This window comes from Anguilla anguilla, chromosome 8 (assembly GCF_013347855.1).
Source record: "Anguilla anguilla isolate fAngAng1 chromosome 8, fAngAng1.pri, whole genome shotgun sequence".
In the NCBI taxonomy this organism is placed as follows: Eukaryota; Metazoa; Chordata; class Actinopteri; order Anguilliformes; family Anguillidae; genus Anguilla; species Anguilla anguilla.
Genome location: NC_049208.1, coordinates 26,975,336 through 26,994,110, shown reverse-complemented (window position 1 = coordinate 26,994,110; position 18,775 = coordinate 26,975,336). Strand labels below are relative to the sequence as shown.

The 18,775-nt window shown below is 44.5% G+C and overlaps 1 protein-coding gene across 5 annotated transcripts in view; it reads right to left on the bottom strand.

Annotated features, from left to right (window-relative positions):
• Positions 1-18,775, bottom strand: part of kiaa1522 (KIAA1522 ortholog) — a 68,096-nt gene that overhangs the window by 8,700 nt on the left and 40,621 nt on the right. Inside the window, exon 1 of one of the 5 annotated variants that reach the window (XM_035427852.1) lies at positions 5,155-5,425. The exons of the other annotated variants lie outside the window; for them this stretch is intronic. Coding sequence (XP_035283743.1) covers positions 5,155-5,212 — 58 coding nt within the window. The 5' untranslated portion in view covers positions 5,213-5,425. Of the gene's footprint in view, positions 1-5,154; positions 5,426-18,775 lie in introns of those variants that run through there. 5 annotated transcript variants of the gene reach the window in all.

Here is an 18,775-nt window from a genome sequence, read left to right as displayed (position 1 = left end):
GGATGTGTGATGCGGAATGTCTTTGGCAGAGAGAAGCTGCATAAATTAAAGAGAGATTAAAGGGAACTGACGCAGAAGGCTGATGGCACTCTGGAGTGGATCAGGCTGTGCCACAGCAGAACAGCTTTCACAGTCACACAGCAATTCAAGTAGAAACACACACACACACACACGTGCACACACACACACACACACACACATGCACACACACACACACACACACGTGCACACACACACACACATGCACACACACACACACACACGTGCACACACACACACACACGTGCACACACACAGATGCAAGCACATCCACTTTTGCACAAAAGCGTGTAAGAGCCAGAATATTGTAGGGAAATTATAACATTGTGGGAACAGAAGGATCTCTGACATATAGGGAAAACAGAACTGTCACTTGGCAAATTAAATCAGTAAAATGTAAAAAGAATAAATAGGCGGTAGTGTTGCTTTACCTACTTAACCAATTTACTTTTACCAATTAAACACCATGCCTAGTTATTTTCCACATTAAATAAACTGCTTTATACGTGAACTTACAACATAAAGTAAAACGTCTTGAATTTTGCACTAGACCGTATAACCAATTACATGGCCAATGATATGTAAATTGCACTGCAAGACAAAATAAATAATACAGTAAGCTTACAAATTAACAATCAAAGCAGATTATCGCCATGAGGACGGATCATGAAACGCACTGCACATTTAGTTTTTTTGTAATTTATTTGACATCACTGGAAGAGGCTCACTCAGGCATGGTGCCCAGGGCAAATGACTGGTCTGAGGATCTATCCCTGGGTCAACCCTCCCTCAAAGCCAAAAGCTCACCAGCCATCTGTCAGCCACAGTCAATCCAAACACCTCCTAAATAAGAACATAGCTGTGCTTAGATCAGTTCAAACACACATTCATACAGACGGTCACTCCAAGTCTGTAAAATAAAAACCTTCAACGTTTCATTTAATAGAGAAAATGGGGAAGAGAAGCCTTAAGGTCCATCTTTGCCCCATGCCAATGAGCACTGTTATTAGGAACATCACTCAGAGAAGAGCAAAGAGGTTCACAGAAAGTTACTTAAATCTGAAGGAATGGAATCCTGGGGAGTCCCCTTGTTGCACAAGCAGTATAGTCACAAAACCAAAATGCCTTGCAGTACAGGGACACAGGCACTGCAGTCTATATCTGCTGGGATACATTTTAAGGACATATCTGTGACAAAACACAATCAGGAGAGCACAAGACTTTCATATACTCTACACTTTTTTTGTAAAAAGTTATAATGTTTAGTGGAGGAAACAGCAGAAAAGTAACAGCTATATGGATAGACGTGAATGCGTCAGCGCTGCCTCCCTACAGAGCCGATGAATGGCGCCGGGGGCATGTGGTTCTGCACCTCTAACACAAGGACAAGAGCAGACGCATCAGCAGCTCGCGGTCCCACGGAAACCGCCGAGGCGTGCATGGTCACCGGGGCGACAAGATTCCCAAAGGCCTCTTGCCCTCACTCGCACAGCGTGGGTGAAAATGCAGCAGCGAAGAGAGGGCCGCAGATCTCATATTCAGATTCACTAATGCAGTGATGAAGGACAGACACAATCAAGAGCTGCCAACAAGCAAGATATTCAGCGCTGATATTCAGAGTTAAATTTTTATATTTGCATTTGTGAATCTCTGGCACCTGCACTCTACACTACCAGACATGTAAGCACTATTTTCCTTATATGCAGCACTGTTTTGCATACCAGTAAATTCTTAGTTACAATTTACATTTTGGGTAGTTACTTGGTCAGAACGTGACTAATCACGTTTTAAGTGTCTGTAAAAGCACAAAGTGAGGGCACATTTTGAAGACAAGCCACCTGTGTGCTGACCACAGTAACCATGCCACTTTTGACATGGTCACATATCGCACAATTTAAACTCGGGTCTCTGCTGATTAAAGACTAGCCCTTGTTTCTTTCACCCACAAATCTCAGTCTCAGCAAGGGATTTAAGTGCTGGTGATTTTTATGATGAAGATAAACTAAAAAGTATTTTGACTTTTAACTTGCCGTAATGTTGACTGGTTTTCACAGCCAAACTGTGGATAAAGGCTGTTCAATACAGCATGTGCTGTAAACACAGACATGTTCTTTTTCACAGAACCCAGGTGCTCCCCTGGTAATCTCAGCAGTTAATCTTAATGGAAACAAATTCCTGACCTTTAACCCACCCAGAACCAGCTTCTGTCCCCCCCCCCACCTCACCCTCAGTCAGCATTTGGTAGGGCCCTCCATGACACATCTTTTCAATAATTCAACAGAACTTCTCTCAGCAGAGAAAAGCTCAGCTCATCCAGCAGTCTGCCATAACTCCATTTGTTCCTACATTTTTTTAAACGAATACTGCTTTTCAGCTGGCCAGCATTGTCTCTGTGTGTGTGTGTGTGTGCATATGTGTGTATGCATGTTAGTGTGTGTGTGTACAGTATGTGTGTTTGCATGCAAGTGTGTGTGTATGTGTATGCGTGTATGTGTTATGTGTGTGTGTATGCATGCTTGTGTGTGTGTGTGCGTGTGTACGAGTGTGTGTATGCGTGTGTGTGTATGTGCGTGTGTGTATGTGTATGCATGCAAGTGTGTGTGTTTGTCAGGAGTAATACCCATATTATCTGCTGACCGGTGGCATGTGCCAAACTACATGCCCACCTCCTACTGTGCATGCACCTGCGGGCAGTTACCCTGGTTACTGCACAGCCAGGGAGCTTTGACCCAGTGTTCCATGAACTGCACAGCGACGCACGTGACGTGGCACAAGTCCCCAGTCCCAGCACAGCAGACGGGCCAGAGGGCACACCATGGCATATGTGCTGAGGTAACACCAGGCCAGTCAATACCCCCACCCCCCCAAGGACAATATTTAAACCCTCCCACATGAGGAGATTAGCAGGATTGGCTCACTCATGAAGGCCTTGGATCAACATGTTAAGATACTGGTGTCAACTGCCTTAAAGGTAAAAGATTCTTTTTCTCTCAGCAGCAAAATTCTATTCTATGTAGTATTTCTGTGGTGAAACAGTGGGCTTGGTATATCAGTTATTGTCTGTATCAGACTGGAGTCGTACGTTACTGCATTTCCCCAGAGATTTAAGAGGGGATTGAATTGAGGATTGAGATTGTGTGGGACCGTTTCTAACAAAAATAAAACGAAAAGTAACATAAGACTCAAGTCACCTTCAGCCAACCAATAACCTGCCCGAACAGAACAGGCACTCTATTACCCCCACTCCTCTGTAAAGAGTGAAATCTCATCCACCACGTCCCTAACGTCTCGCACACAATGGCACAGCCAACTGAAAGGATAAAAGGTTTCGGTACAAAGAGGAAACCAAGTACACCATTAGCAAAGCTTTCCTTCGGCATCAACTTTTAACCTATGGGACTAAATCCCTCCCTTTGGGGGCATTAAGTAACACGGGGGTACTGTAATTACGGTAGCAGCAATGCACAATCAAGCTCGTTTGGAGAGACGGGGAAGTCAAACGGCAAGAAAATGCATGTTGGTCAGAAAGAGTATGAGTGAGCGGGAAAAAGACCCCATTAACAGACAGAGTTAGTGTTTTGAGTTTATAGTATTATTGGTTCTGATATAATGATATCACTGACAAAGGCAACCTATCAGGGCAGTGTGTGTAAGCCTTTTTCTGAGATTCACGCAGGACCTTGAGACAGGCACAGTCTGTACACCCCGGAGTTAGGAGACCTTGGTAAATCATATTGTGTTTATCTATAAATCATTGGACAATGAAATGAACAAAACCAACACAAAAAATACATACATGCATTAATTATGGATTGAATCTGTTGCTGAACATTAAAAACAAAAAACAAGAGTGATTTGAATGGATCTGGTCTGTGATGCAGTGAATGTACTGCACTGGTGCAGCATGAAATGACTTCAAATCAGTCTCATTCAGATGTGTATCATCTCTTACTCTGAAACAAACCAGTTAACCAGATGACAAATTATTCTAATCTATTATATTAGCATTGATGCCTGGTACCCATTAGTCCTAAATGTTTATAACTTTCCCCTTGCACGTGAACATATTTACATTGCTGGGTAAATTACCTTGAGAACAAACAGAGGAAGAAAATACGCTTATGCACTTAGACTCCCTAATGTAATGAGAGAGAGAGAGAGAGAGAGAGAGAGAGAGAGCGATGGAGTATGGTTTGGAATCCTTAACAAGACTCCATAAAGCATGCACATGTCACACAGTTCTGTCTCAATTCCCCCTTGACGGAAGATTTGTGTGCACTGAGGAGTTCAGTCCAATCCACTCACACAGAGAGTGCCTGTCTGTGAGAGCTTTGAGCTCCTCAATCACCCTCAAGCCCACTGATACGCATTTAAAAGGCTGGGATTGGGGTCTTAGCTCTAGTACGCCTTCAGCGCCTTTTTCTTAATGAGCAGAACGCTGGCATCCGAACACAGCCTGCCTGGTTTGGAATCACAATTACGCAAGAGTGGAAAAATCGGGATCAGATCAGACGCCCCTCTCTTCCTACCTATGAGACATCATATATCCTGAAGTCATTCTGGATCCACGTATCTGGGCGACAGAGTGTCAGGGTCGATTTACATAACGTGCCACTTTAGAACAAGGGTATCCTGTCACCCTCGATCAAATGAAGATGCCTTCCAGGTAGCTGTAGTCTGTCGTGTACAGACAATGTTGGCTCAAACCTCAATGGGCTACATGGCATAATCTCTTTAATCAGATTACACAGTCAGTCTAAAAGCCATTTTTGGATCATTGAGTTTATTTACACTAGAAATGTTCAGTCAGTTACACATACACCATACTCTGTTTTGTTCTCGATGCACGTACAAGTAAACTGTGAAACTTTGAAAACTGTTGCAAGCTGTAGTATAGCACGTCTGAAGTTCACAGTGACCTCGATGAAAGGTTTTCCTAAATCACAGAAAACACTGGCAGAAATATGACACTGCCTATCAAAGAGCCCTAACAACTTCAAACAAAGCTAAAAGCTGAAGCTGCGCCTGCTCTGCCGCAGCCCGCAGATACCTGAGGGGCATTACGAGCAGCGTCTGAGTACCACGGTGGAGCAGCGGAAAGGGTCGTGAACTCACCCCTCTTCTTGAAGACGGACAGCAGAGAGTGAATGTTTTTACTCAAGAAGACCACCATGTCTGCCCGGGGCCGGAGGCTGGGACCATGGCAGGAGGGAAGCCAGCGATGGGAAGGAGTGGGAGGCAGCGGAGAGGAGAGGAAGGAGGAAGAAGGAGGTTCTCCAAACAAACGCAGCGAGGAGCGGAGGTGACGGGGCTGCTCTGCCGTCTCCCGGCAGACCTCTGAGGGATAAGCAGCCGGACACAATGCGAGCCTCTGTGCGCCGCTAATCCCAGCTGCCCGCACCCCGCCGCATCCCTCCCCCTCTCAGCTGCCCCGCCTCCCCATTGTCCGCCCGTCCCCGTCCCCGTCCCCCATCCCCGTCCCCCCCCGTGTTCCTGTCCCAAGTCTGGGATGCACAGGTCAGAGAGCGGGGTACGCACGTTCCTCTAGTCTACAGCCCCCTTCGAGATGGGAGACCGAAAGACCAGAATCAGAGAAAATGTGCCAGCTCTGGAGGATGGCATCTGTGCCAACTCACACGCGACCTGCAGGTGGTTCTCCTCGACTCTCTCTCTCTCTCTCTCTCTCTCTATTTCTCCCACATGCCTTCCACATGCCTTTCTTGTTTCAGACAACACTTCAGAAAAGACTTAATTCATTCTCTGATGAAAAGGTTTCGAAATTAGGTCCACATTTGTCCTCAGCTCCCCCAACCTGTTTTTCTCATATCCCCATTACTATACAGATACTTCATTAGAAGTTACTGTTCATTCCAGCTTTGGGGGGCAGGGGTCCAAAACAAGAGCACAGACTGCACATGAGAAGACCGAAAAACAAAACTCAATACGAGCGGCTAATCCTCTATTAACCCCCGGGTCGCCCCTTTTCCACATGGGCCGCGAGCACAGCATGGGAGGACCCTGAGAGCCGCCCTGCCCCCCCAAAACGATGCCCCCGCGCTCCCGTCACCAGTCCCTCAGGAAAAAGGGCGTACCCCTGAAAAGCGCTGGGCCTGCGGCTCCCTGCTGTGATCAAACGGGCGCTCTCGGGCAGTGCAACCAGGCGTCTCACTCCCATTGGGGACAGAGACACTCGTCTTACGCGTGTTAATGAGAGACACGCCGTCCTCATCCCAAATCTGGGCACTGAGAGACCAGGCCTCAGGTCACATGCTGACGGAGGAAACTAAAATACGTGTCATCATTCAACAACTCAGGCCCATTCTTTATGTTCACAAGCCAATGCGGCGGCCCAGATCATCCTCTACAAAATGTTTCTCGAAAGCGGCAATGTTGAAAGAATTCTTTTTTTTAATCTACTCAGACAGCCACAAGGACTGGCGGGTGGGCACATTTGGAATTTTAACCAGAAGGTTGTGGGTTCAACCCCCGCGTGGAATGCAGCTGCTGAACCCTTGAGCATGCGACTTAACCAGAACTATGTTAAGCGCACAGAGACCAAGAGCTCCAAAGAGAACTGTAGTGAATGTGAGCCATGTTGTGCTGAATGAGAGCGTCTTCCATAATAAATAACCCCGCGCGAACAGGCGCATCAGGCACAGAACAATGGGAGGAAACCTGAGAGACACACAGATGAGACTGAATGCTTCCCCTCCTCCTGTCAGCAGATGCTTTCCCAGGGGGCTGGAAGCTGGGGTTATAAATAGTGTCTGTCCATCACCCCTCTGCCCTCCCTCCTCCCTCTCTCTCACTGTGTCTGTCTCCACGTCAGACTGCTCAACCCACGTCTCTATGCAGCTTCCTATGGACAGCTCCTACTGTGTGTCTATGCGCCACTGAAGTCTGTGCGTGTGTGTGAGAGAGAGAGCAAGAGAGCGAGTGAGAGAGCATGCCGGGAAGTGGTCACAGCTGTTACTACAATGAAAATCCCCAGATACAGGTGCAATAGTCTATAAAGGAAAGGAAAACAAACAAGATGATGCACCTGATGCAACATGTCACTGATACACAGTTCTCAGAGAATCCTGTCATTCCTGGCACTTTAATAGTATAAGAGTCATTACTTCCACAGCAGGGTTCGATGCTGCCCCAGTAGAACTGTTGTTCGTCCTAAACTAAAGCGTCCTGGCTGGTAGGGCCCCGGGGTGGGGGGCGGCTGTACCCTGCCCTGTCCCAGCTGGGGACACACGCTCCTCAAAGCCTTACCCCCTTGCTCACTGCGTCCGGGCCAGAGCTGGAGGCTGGCAGCCGGGCGTAGAGCAGAACCCGGGAGGATCTGGCCATGTGTGAAAGAGCCCCAGCAGCGGAGCCATTGTGGAGCGAGCGGGGGGACCCGCTCCACAGACAAGGGGGATTAATCCCCTATTTCTTTCTGACTTCTTTAAAAACACTCCAGCTGGAGGGCCGAATTAGCACCCAGCGCTCGCCACGAACACCGACAACGCGCCGGCGAAACGCTCCGCGCTCAGGGCAGAGCGACAGACATGGAAACATCCACCTGCACCGTGATGCGAAAGGCCACGTGCTTTCTGTGCCGCTGCATAATGAATGGATCAATTAAAATTCAGGGAAAGGCTGTGAAAATGGAGTGGCCATTTAGATCTGCTCTCCAGCCACTGAACCCTGACTTTGAAAACCTTTGTGCCGGACATAAAGACAAAAGCTCCCTGCAAGAATCAATGGCTACTTTCCGGGGGTAATGTGCATTGACCTTCGACAGTACAGAGAAAAGCACCTAATCAGCCCCTCTTTTATTGTATCGACCAATTTTATTGTTCCTATTGACCGACAAAGCAACAGGTTTGCCACAGATATGATTAACTCTACAGACCCCAAAGATATATTCATATTACAGACCTGTCAGAGGAAAATTACTGTTCATTCCATGAGACAAGACAAGCATTAGCTACAGAGCCACAACAGACTCAAGAAAACTGCACTGCCTCTCCATGCAATGACACAAGCACACCCAAGCAGGCACGCAAATACAAAAACACAAAACTTAATCAGAAGTCCTCATCTCCAGGACAACGGTGAGGGGATCCCCAAAATGGGCCGTGGGCCCCCTGTTGTCCCCACTTGTGACACGCATGAATATTCAGCAGCAGGTCAGCAAAGACGCCATCTGGCACACGTGAGAGCAGGGCACCGGGCCGTAGAGGGGTGAGGGGCAGGGGGCATGACTGCAGGAGCCCAAACTCATGTGTGTACAAACGCAGCGCTCCCCCTCACACGCAAAACACGCTCCAGCAAAAAACACGCGATGTCCTGCTGAACCTTCCTTGGAAATGAGAACTACTGCAACGATTCCCCCGGTGTTCGGTCAGCTTTCACAAATGATTCAGACAACGACTGGGGAAAAACCAAAAGCTTCCATGATTTGTTAATATGACCACAAGCAAAGCAGTTTCTATGGCAACAAAGGCTTGAAGAGTGGCTCTTCCAATAGTGAGACAAATAGACCCGCTAATGAAAGAAACAAAGATGTCTGCCTCTTTCTGCCATAATGTTCTAAGATCTAATTTCTGTAGACTGAAGATAAGTCACTCGGTGACAAGGTCAAGCCTGCAATCACACAGTAATCAGAGCTGAGTCAGAGTTCACCCACCCATAAATTCCCTCTCACAAAGGGTTAAAGGGCCTTCGGACTTCCTCAAAAGATGAAAGGTCATGGTCTGACTAGGGTTGCAAATGGTCTGAAAATTCCCGGAAACTTTCGTTGGGAAGTTTGGAAATTCTGTCCAATTCCAATGTGAAATCTGAGCTGAAACTAGTGAATAATTTTTGGAGGAAAGTACACTTAAAAGGCAATTCTAAATATTTTGGCATGTTTTAATAAGATATCCCCACTTAATGGAAATTCAGTTGAATTATAACCCTGCACTTTGCATCCTTCCATCCCATGTGCAGTGCACTTTTGCATCTCATGCACAGATAATTTAATGGGAATTAAATAGAAGTGCAACCATCTGCATACACAATGCATTCCCCCGGAAGGATTATTACTATTAGTAGGTTTAGCAATTATGTCTGCTTGTTATAAAGCAAAAGGTCTATGTTTCTATATGCATACAACATGGTGCATGCAGCCTGGGCAAATAACTCCCACAATTTCCCTTTTATTCCCGTTTCCCATATATTCCTGTGAATTCCCACATATTCCCCTTCATTCCCATGGGAAGCTTCCACCTGTGAATATTCCCTAGATTTTCCAACCGCAGGTCTCACCATTTCTAGCTTCCTTTCTCTGAAATGTTTGTTTCATACCAGCTTCTGTTTGGGTTGGAGCAGAAAGCATATGTGGGAGTGTTCAAGACTCAGGACATTTTTGAAGTCTTAATAATCATAAATAATCTGACCTAAAACCAAACATTTCAGTGACCCTTCTTAACTAGTTTATTGATTTAATACTGTAGCTCTAATGGGCCATAAAGAATGCCTGAAGCAGTGGACATTTTCAGATGTTGGCTAAACTCATAAGGGACCAAAGCTGTTATACGTTATAAGTTCAATAAACAGAAGGAGAATGTCTGTGATATGGATGTTGCTTTAGTGTTTCTACTCATATAAACTGCACTTGCATGCACAATGTTAGTGAAGAGCAGTATACTCTACAACAACAGTTTCCTTCTGAAACCGACCACTCCACAACTCTAGGCATTTTTAAGGACAGTAATGACTGTGATGCCACAAACAACACAAGACCAGGAGATTACAGAACATGCTTATTTTGACATGCTGCAAGGTTTATTCTGTGGAGTGGCCACCTGGGGTTGCTAGATCACTCTTGACACTAACGCCTGCTGGAATGAAAGCAAACTAAATTAAAACACTGACTAAACATTGACATTGAATGGAGTCAAGAGCTTGGAGCCACTTCACAGAACTGCAGGCCTGAAGTCAGTACGCACCCACACACGCACCCACACACGCACGCACGCACGCACGCACAGAAGCACAAGCCTGAAGATTCCCTGTATTGTGATCTGTCTGTCAAACAAACAAATACCTCAGAGGACGGAGAGACTTGAGGAGTAAACAGAAGTTATCCACTTTCAGAATTATTCAGGAGCCGACAGTTCTTGTTTTCTAGAAAGTGAACCTGGGATTTATGACAAGCTGAGGATGTGCAATAAAAACAGCCACTCCTGCCTAACCTACATACTGTAGCAACCACAAACTCTTTCCTCACCCTTTTCGTTTCCTTACTGCAGTGCAAGTTCTCCCCAACCAGTAAAACGACTACAGTCACCCTCCATGGGACCATGCTGTGCTCACCGTGTCCTAACAGGTCAACAGTGTACAGGCCAAGAGGTCCTAAAATTCCATCACACACTGCATCACAGGGCATGAGCCAGAAGCGGTTGAGATGGTTGCTATGGAAACAGAGGTAAAACAAAGACAATGATTTTTACAGCTGTGTCACTCAGTGGTCTGTAATGTGTTACACAATCCTGTGTAATTCCTTGTCTGTGACATGGATGATGTATCACGCTGGGAGGGGGGTTGTACTGGGACATGATGTCATTTTGGAAACCCCTTCTCCACCCTGTGGAAAACTACAGGGAAATATTTCTATTTATTTATTTATTTATTTTGGTAGCTACTCAACAGGAGCAAGAAAATAACAACAGAACTCCCAGTAACATAGTACATAAACCTCTTTACTATAGTTAATATAGTTTCTTGAAATGCATAATTGGGTATTTAATAAGTTATTTAATCAGTTCTGTGCTGTTCAGCAACAACTGCAGCAATGCTAACATCTCTAAGCACAACTGGGCTGATGCACATATGAGCGACATGAATGACAGATAATGTGAGGGTGGTTGATCTGAGGGTGACCTGGGAAGGGGGAGGGGTGGAAGACGCTTATAATAGGAGGTCAGAGATTCAACACTTCAAAACAAGCGCAACACGTCTGCGCTCTCCAGTTCCCCTACAGTACACTAACCTTCCAGAACCCTGGAGGAACCCCATTTGGGCATTAAGAGGAACAGCACACAGCCCTTACCCATAATCCCACCTCTGCAGCCCCAATATCATCACACTACACAATGCACATGCAGCATCCACGTTAGCAGAGCAGCCAACGCCCTGAGAAAGCACACATCTGTCAGCTGTGTGCGTTGCCTAGGCTTGATGCGCTCAGCTGCCTGCGTACAGTCTGGAGGAGGGTGAATTAACATCTCGTAATTAAATAATGGATTAACAGAGCCCTCCCAGCCTTTAGCTTCCTATAAAAAGGGTCACCACTCTTACTGGTAATTGGAAAATATGAAACCGCGAGCACATGATTCTGTTTGAGCCAACGGCCTGACCTCACCTTCCCACAGATCGTGAGTCTCACTGAGAGACGAGCCACGCCCCGGCTTGTCTCCCGCGTGTCACCCACGGCAGCTCCGCGCTTTCGCTGCCAGACGCCTCGGATTTCATTCACCCCAAATAGTCCCCAATCTTCGATGAACTCCATGAATTTAATTGCATCTTGTAATTTTGTCTCCCATAAATTTTAACCCCGAAACTTCCTCCTATTGATTTTTCAATGAACCCCTGCGGTCCCCCAGCCCTGAAAAGCACTGCTGGTATAAACAAGGATCAATATTTTAACTATGTCATTTCAGGGATCCTTCACCCTCCTGTGCACTTAGATACTCTCTATTAGAAAACATCTGATACACAGAAAACACACGTTAGTAATTTATCCATTTGTGTGCCACTAATCCATAATACTTTAATTGCATCCTAACATTGCAAGTTGTAAGTCTACCCACAATCCCTTGCTCCTCAGTCCTGGGGTCTAGGGGCCACAGTCACTGTACCTCGCTGCATTTGTGTGTTTACAGTTTGCAGTAAAAATGTATGAAATGAAGGTACCACAGTCATTTATTTATTTTCCAGGACATCCCAACACTATAACCAAATGAGGTTCAGCCTTCCCACAATCCCCTGCAAATTATGGGGCAATTAAAGTTATTATCTAGAACAGGAAACAGCAGGAGCTAGCAAACCATGAAAACCATAGATCCAGGTCATTTTTCCCCCATGTCATGCCTGAAAGATCAACACTGTAACACCAGACTGGCTCCATAGGGACACGATTTGGTGAACTGGGTGGGTAGCAAGAGGAAGGGATGCTCATTGAGTTCTAGTATGAATATGGACATATTTTCATAAACATGTCACATAAGATCTTAGAGCAGCTCTCTGTCCCTGCTCTTACACACAAACATGCAAACACACACGTGCACAAACATGCACACATGCACACACACACACACACACACAAACACAATTTTTAGAATTACAAAGCACTTTACAGCAAACCATCTCCAGTCGTTTTCAGTGCTAATAAACACTTATTTTTCCACACTTTTGCAGTGCATTGTGGGCGCAAACGTTCCAAACTGGTTGAGAATATCACAAACTCTCTGAGCTTGTAAAGTATCTCAGCTTGTTTTTGCACACAAAAATAACCTTAAAGCTACAAAGCCGCTGCATAAACAAACCAAATATACACTGTCTCAGTGCTGTTATCATTTTGCCAGGACTAGCAAAGCACGTTTACTGGTGTTGTGACACTTCAAAGATTCACATCCCAGCAGTCGTTTCTCATTTACAACTTGCTGTTGCTATTCCTGCTGCTGCTGCTGGTGCTCATGTGATGATGACTACGATACTGACTATCGTGGAGGTGCACTAAGTGTTCTAAAGTTTATCTGGATCATGGGTAGGAAAATCTGCCCAATATGAAAAGGAACAATATGAGAAGTGTTCTCTGATATACAACACATGCACATGACCCCTGCCATGAAAGTCTGAAGGGCTCTGTGGTCCTGAAGGATGTGTAAGAACATCATATTCCATTTGTGCAGCAAGAAAATAAGGTACAGACTAGAGTTTAATAAACAAGTCAGTCTTTCTGTTAAACATAATTACAATTTGATTTGGTATAGCACCATTTTTGTGATGAGACAAACAGCATGTGTTGAGTTTTTAAAGAATACCTTGAAGAGATAAATAATAATACACTGGATGCCTAGATGTCAAAGAAATGAAAATTCAAAGACGAACACAATTGATAAAATGGCAAAAAGAAAAAAATACAAATACCCTTGATGGGACAAAAGCTGAATAAAAGCAGAACACTAAAGAGGGTGTAACTCCAAATGCTAATAATTTTCATATTTACATAATGAAAGGAAGTGGCTTCCTTAAGGAAGATGGATCTCCCCTTTTCTCTGCAATGGATTGCTACTGTCTCTTTTAGAGTAGTGCAGTATGTCAGAGCAGGGCTTACAGTGCAGGAGTGATGCTTTCCTCCCATTATCTGAAACTGTTCACTGCCAGCATCCTCCTCCTGAGCCAAAGATCATAAAGCAGACGAAGGATGAACTGAAACGCAGCCGCATCTCATTAAGCGTAGCTGCCAGTAAAACATAGCGCAGCGACAGCTCTGGAACATCACTCCTCTTAATATTCCGACACTGCTCGAGCGGAAGTGTTTCGCTCATAAACTTGTCCGATAAAGATCAATGGCCTGGTATTTCCCACCAAGCTGTTCTAGGGAAGGATATTTGAATTACATTGCATTATTCATTTGCGTAGCCAACAGCCTTATCCGGGGCAACGGAGACGGTTTGCATTTTATACATTATCCATTTACACAGATGGGAAGTTACTGAAGCCAAATGTGCTGCCTAGCCCATCATGAGTAGCGCAGCAGCATTCAAACGTAGTTATAACACTGAAGCCGAATGTGCTGCCTAGCCCATCATGAGTACTAATGTAAGCACTAATGTAATTCCAAAAATACACAAATGAATGGCAATGAGTATGAAAAAGTATTCTCATTCCAGTCATAGCAACTGTCTTTGAAACTGGGCATGTGCATGCGGCGGCACCGACTGCTGCACTGAATGGGCGTCGGGCCTGTGGCTCTTTCACACCTCCCCTGGGGTACTGGGGTGAGGTGAGAGGTCATGTAAATCAGCTCACGCTCCGCTGCACGAGCCACGTACACTTCCTGTTTGCGGACCACCAGCAGAATGCCAATGAGGAGAGCGGAGTGCTCGTAAAAAAAAATCCGCCAGTCACTCCATATTCATTCAGGCCCTCGAGGGGTGTGCTGTAAAATTAAGGAATCTTAATTAAATTGCCTCTGAAGGTGAAGCGATGGGAATGGGTCACGGTACAGTGATTTTAACTGAACAAGAGCAACGGCGCGGTCACATATTCCTGATGCTGTGCTGTATAAAGTCAACGGCATTCATTTATGAGCAAGATTCATTATCAGCTCCATAAAAAGCTTTCACAACGAGCAACACATCATAACAGTGCTTTAGAAATCACCTTTCTGTCCCTAAATATTACATTTTATGAACTGTGTCTTTCCACACAAACAGTCTCAACTCTTTCGAGCCATTTGGACCGTTTTCCTGCATAGGAGTGCCACTGAGATCAGTTAATGTCATGAAAAAAGTTTTTTTTTCATGTAGCAACATGAACTTAGTGCTGGTATATTCATTTGCCCAACACACTTGTGTGTAGTCCGGTAACGTTACAAAATTGTATTTTGTAATGTTGTAAAATGTGTAATATGGTCAATTCCTGTCTGCACAAAAACTACCCTCATTTCATCCACCCAAGTTATTTGCATAACTTTCGTACAAGACCCGGGAAGTGTTGTAGTTCATCATTTCTGTAAGAATAACTGCACGTATGCAGGAGCTTAAGGCTCATCTTGCCCTAATTTACACACTCAGACATGCAACACAGTGACAGTGTGTACTGCACATACATACAACCTTCATCCACTGCCTGCCTGGAAGAGGGGCTGCCCAAGGAGTGAAACACCTACAGACATAACACAGCCACAGCTGTGACCTCAGCCAGGGAAGACTGCGATGGACTCCTCCCTCACCAGCCATCAATTTATGCAACCTGACAATGCCTACTCAGTCATTTGTGATGGCTATGGTCTGTCAGAATTCAACCACATTAGCACGCTCCATTATTCTGCAGTCACATTTGGGGACAACCTCTGTTTTCAAGTATTTGCTAAATTAATTGGAAAGAAATTCATGCACTGAAAAATCGTCAGAACATTATGGGTCTTTTTCAATTCATGACTTTAAATTCAATTTATTTTGTGAATTGGTTTGAAAACAGAATTGACCCCAAACCTGACTGTGGCTTGAACTATGCAGGGTTCCCACAGCGCTCGGGAGAATCTCTAATGTAAGTGATATGGATGGAAACCATCCAGAGAAGCACAAGTCATTTCAGTAAATCAGTCTCCCTCACTCTCAGGCTGTTTTATCGTCCCCTGCAGAGCTATCCTCCTCCTCCCTGTCTCACACTAAAGCAAGCAGAGGAATGTGGGGATCCATGATTTACTCCACCCCTGTAATAAGATCATATAGAGGCAGGCATAATTTGCAGTGTGGAATCATGAAATACAGAGATATTGGGAACATAGTCATCTGAGATGTCCATGCAGAAAGAATTTCCAAAAACAATCCCATAAATATGATAATTGCTGAGCTGGACATCTAACATGCCTGAATTAGCCAGGCATAAATGATTGCAGTCCAAATGCACAACATCAAACCCCTTTCCAGTAAAAAAAAGAGAGACTGCCAACAAATTAAGCGAAGATTGTGTCTAATATATATTTTGTTTTGATCGTGAAGCTGTTTTTGGCACACACAAAAAAAGGCATAGCTAATCAAAAAGAGCAGCTAATCAAAGCTTTGTTGAAAGCAAAAAATTGCACTCTAGAGGCTAACCGTAATACTGTCAGAGACAAGGCTGAGCTATGGTTTTAACTTGGGGGCAGGCTTTGTGTCTTACTGGCACACCCACGCTAATATGGGCGGGTGTGGTATGGTGTAGACTGAAGACCACTGGTATTTAAAAGCTTCTTTTTAAAACCACCAAATGTTCTGAAAGGCCACACTTCTCTTTTGGCTCAGTCTCATTTGTGAATGCTCGCTGGTAGAGCAAGCAAAGCCAGCCTGCTTCCTGGCTGCATCACAAACAAGGCAGGAAAACAGAAACAAAAGGAAACAAAAGGAAAACAGGCTGTTCTTAACATAAACTGTAGCTCTTCTTCATGAGCAGCAATTGGCTGACTGACTGGGGGGCAGACTTGACAGGGCTTAGTTTACTGTATAATGCAGGTCCTAGAGAGCGCATAATCCCTAGATTTCCACACTGAGCAAAGAACTATTGCAGAAGACCAGCCTGTTTATTCTTCCTCAGTGACCTGTGTAAGGTTGTTTTTTACTATCGCTGGCAGGCAGCAGAATGAGCGATGTGAAAGGAACCTGATTACAAAACCTGAAAATAAAGCATCCACACAGACAGATAAATAACTGACACACAACAGTAACACTACCCAAGACATACAGACACCCCAAAGCCCGCACACCCATGTGAACACACACACGCACACACACGCGCACACACAAATGTGAATTATGTGTCATACAGGAAGTACACATTGATTGGACTGCACGGTCCATTGCAGCTGATCGGATGATATACATGCTGCTACAGGCACAGAGACCTTTGCACGCGTATGCTCAGGCTGAATATAGTCGTTTGTATAAAATACCATGCCTTTATGCAAACTGCCAAATATAAGGAAGGAAAGATTATTCCCACTCATGTAATCAACATCACACCAGCGAACGAAAAAGTAAGTCAATATTTTGACACAATTCACAGCAATTTCTCAACAGGAGAAGGCTTAGGGCCAACAACATAGCCAGATTATGTATGGATCTCACAAATCACCTTCCATTCAGTATAAACACTGTGAAAACAGGCTCTTCATATCTGAAAAATGTTCAGAAACTATTAATAATCGAATAGATGCTAAAAGCAATAATTTGATCACTACACATGGAAAATTATCAAAAAAGCTTATTTTTATAAAGATTTCTAGCGTTACATGAGGACCTCTTTATGGACACAGCGATGTACTTTATCAGAATCCCTTCCAACACCAGTGTAAAAAAACACCTATTTATAGGGTGTCAAGGGTTGACAAAACAGGGGTTGATAAAATTCCATGTAACTTCAGTTTCCCTTAAGTTAGAACCTTATCATAAAGTCATATCCCTCTGTTGAATCCACTTAAAAGGTGGACTGAAGAATGTAAGGAATTTAGAGCTCTAGTGGCATAGTCTTCATAATCTACGAAGCCCTTTTGGACCATGGACAGTCAAACTCCGAGTGGAGGTTTAGGATTCAGCATCTCTGAACCTCTGATCTACACAGCAGGAGCTTACAGCAAGCACAGCACAGTTTTTAAGGCAGAAGACCAACGCATGAAAGCGAAGTCCTCTTTTGTGTGGCGTATTACGACACGCATACAAGAGCAATGATCTGAGACGCTGTGAGACAGTGTGAATCATAAGGCCTGTACTGCAGGTCATTTAACTGTGGGAAGTTTCAGATAAAGATCAATGTAGAGACTTAAGGACACAGCAGTACAAAGATAGGTTTCACAGCATGTCCCGACAAGCAGTGCTATGGGCGAAGTAATGTTATAAACCTCAGATTTCTTTGTTTCTTTGGAGAATGGGTAAACAGGTCTGGTCTTTGGGAAAACCAACAGATAATCTATAATAATAATCTATTTAACGGGTAGAACAAAAAAACATAATGCCTCCATAAGCACCACATTGCCAACTGACACAAAATATCATGAGGTCTGCTATGTCACCATCCGTGTATAAAGTGACATTAACATGACATATTAAAACAGATCGTTGGGTGAAGCTCAATGCGGGGCTCAATTAAATCAAATCTATTCAGAGGCAGGCCTACCTACACCAGAGAGAACAATCCAATTCCGTGAGTGCAGTGATTTTGTGATTTTCAAACAATACAGAGGAACTAAGGTAGTCACTTCCACATGGAACGTGTTATGAACATCGATAGAGGGGACAGACACAATAACACCTAAGTCAAGGCTTATTTCAAATTTATTTCCATTATAGTTTGTGGCCAGTGGGAGTTGGGGTATTGCTGAGAAAAGCATGTCTTTGAGCCACTGGTCCTCATTCCTGGTCCTGGAGAGCCACAGGGTCTGTTGGCTTTTGTTGTTACTCAGCACTTGAATAGCACAGTAATTGATCAGTTAAAGCAGTTAATTACACAGTCAACTCAGGTCACCTGATTTCTTGGGTCTGAATTTGTCGCTGATCTTAAGGAAAACAGAAAAACCAGCAGACTATGTGGCTCTCCAGGACCAGGAGAAAGTATCACTGCAGTAAAAAGAAAAATGCCTTTTTGTGCAAATTAAATGTTATATAACTGCTCTCATTTAAATAAATAAAAAATACTGCATGTGCACGGTAGTAGGCAATCAAACCAAATTTACCATGAGTGTTGCTTGTAAACATTGCATCATCTGTGCTTAATTAGTGGCAAATACTTCATTAACTTAAAATATTGAGGTGGTGCAAATGGGATAATTGTTTGAGAAGGAGCATGACAAAGAGGCTATCATGACCTCTAGCTGGTGGAGGACTGAAGTACCATGTGAAAAAACAAGGGCAGACAAAATGGTGGCCCTAGTTACGTATGTATATATTTTCTCAGAAAGACTATGGCCTCAGACGTGCTGTACACAGTCTGAGGCTGAGCCACAGTCATAAAACAC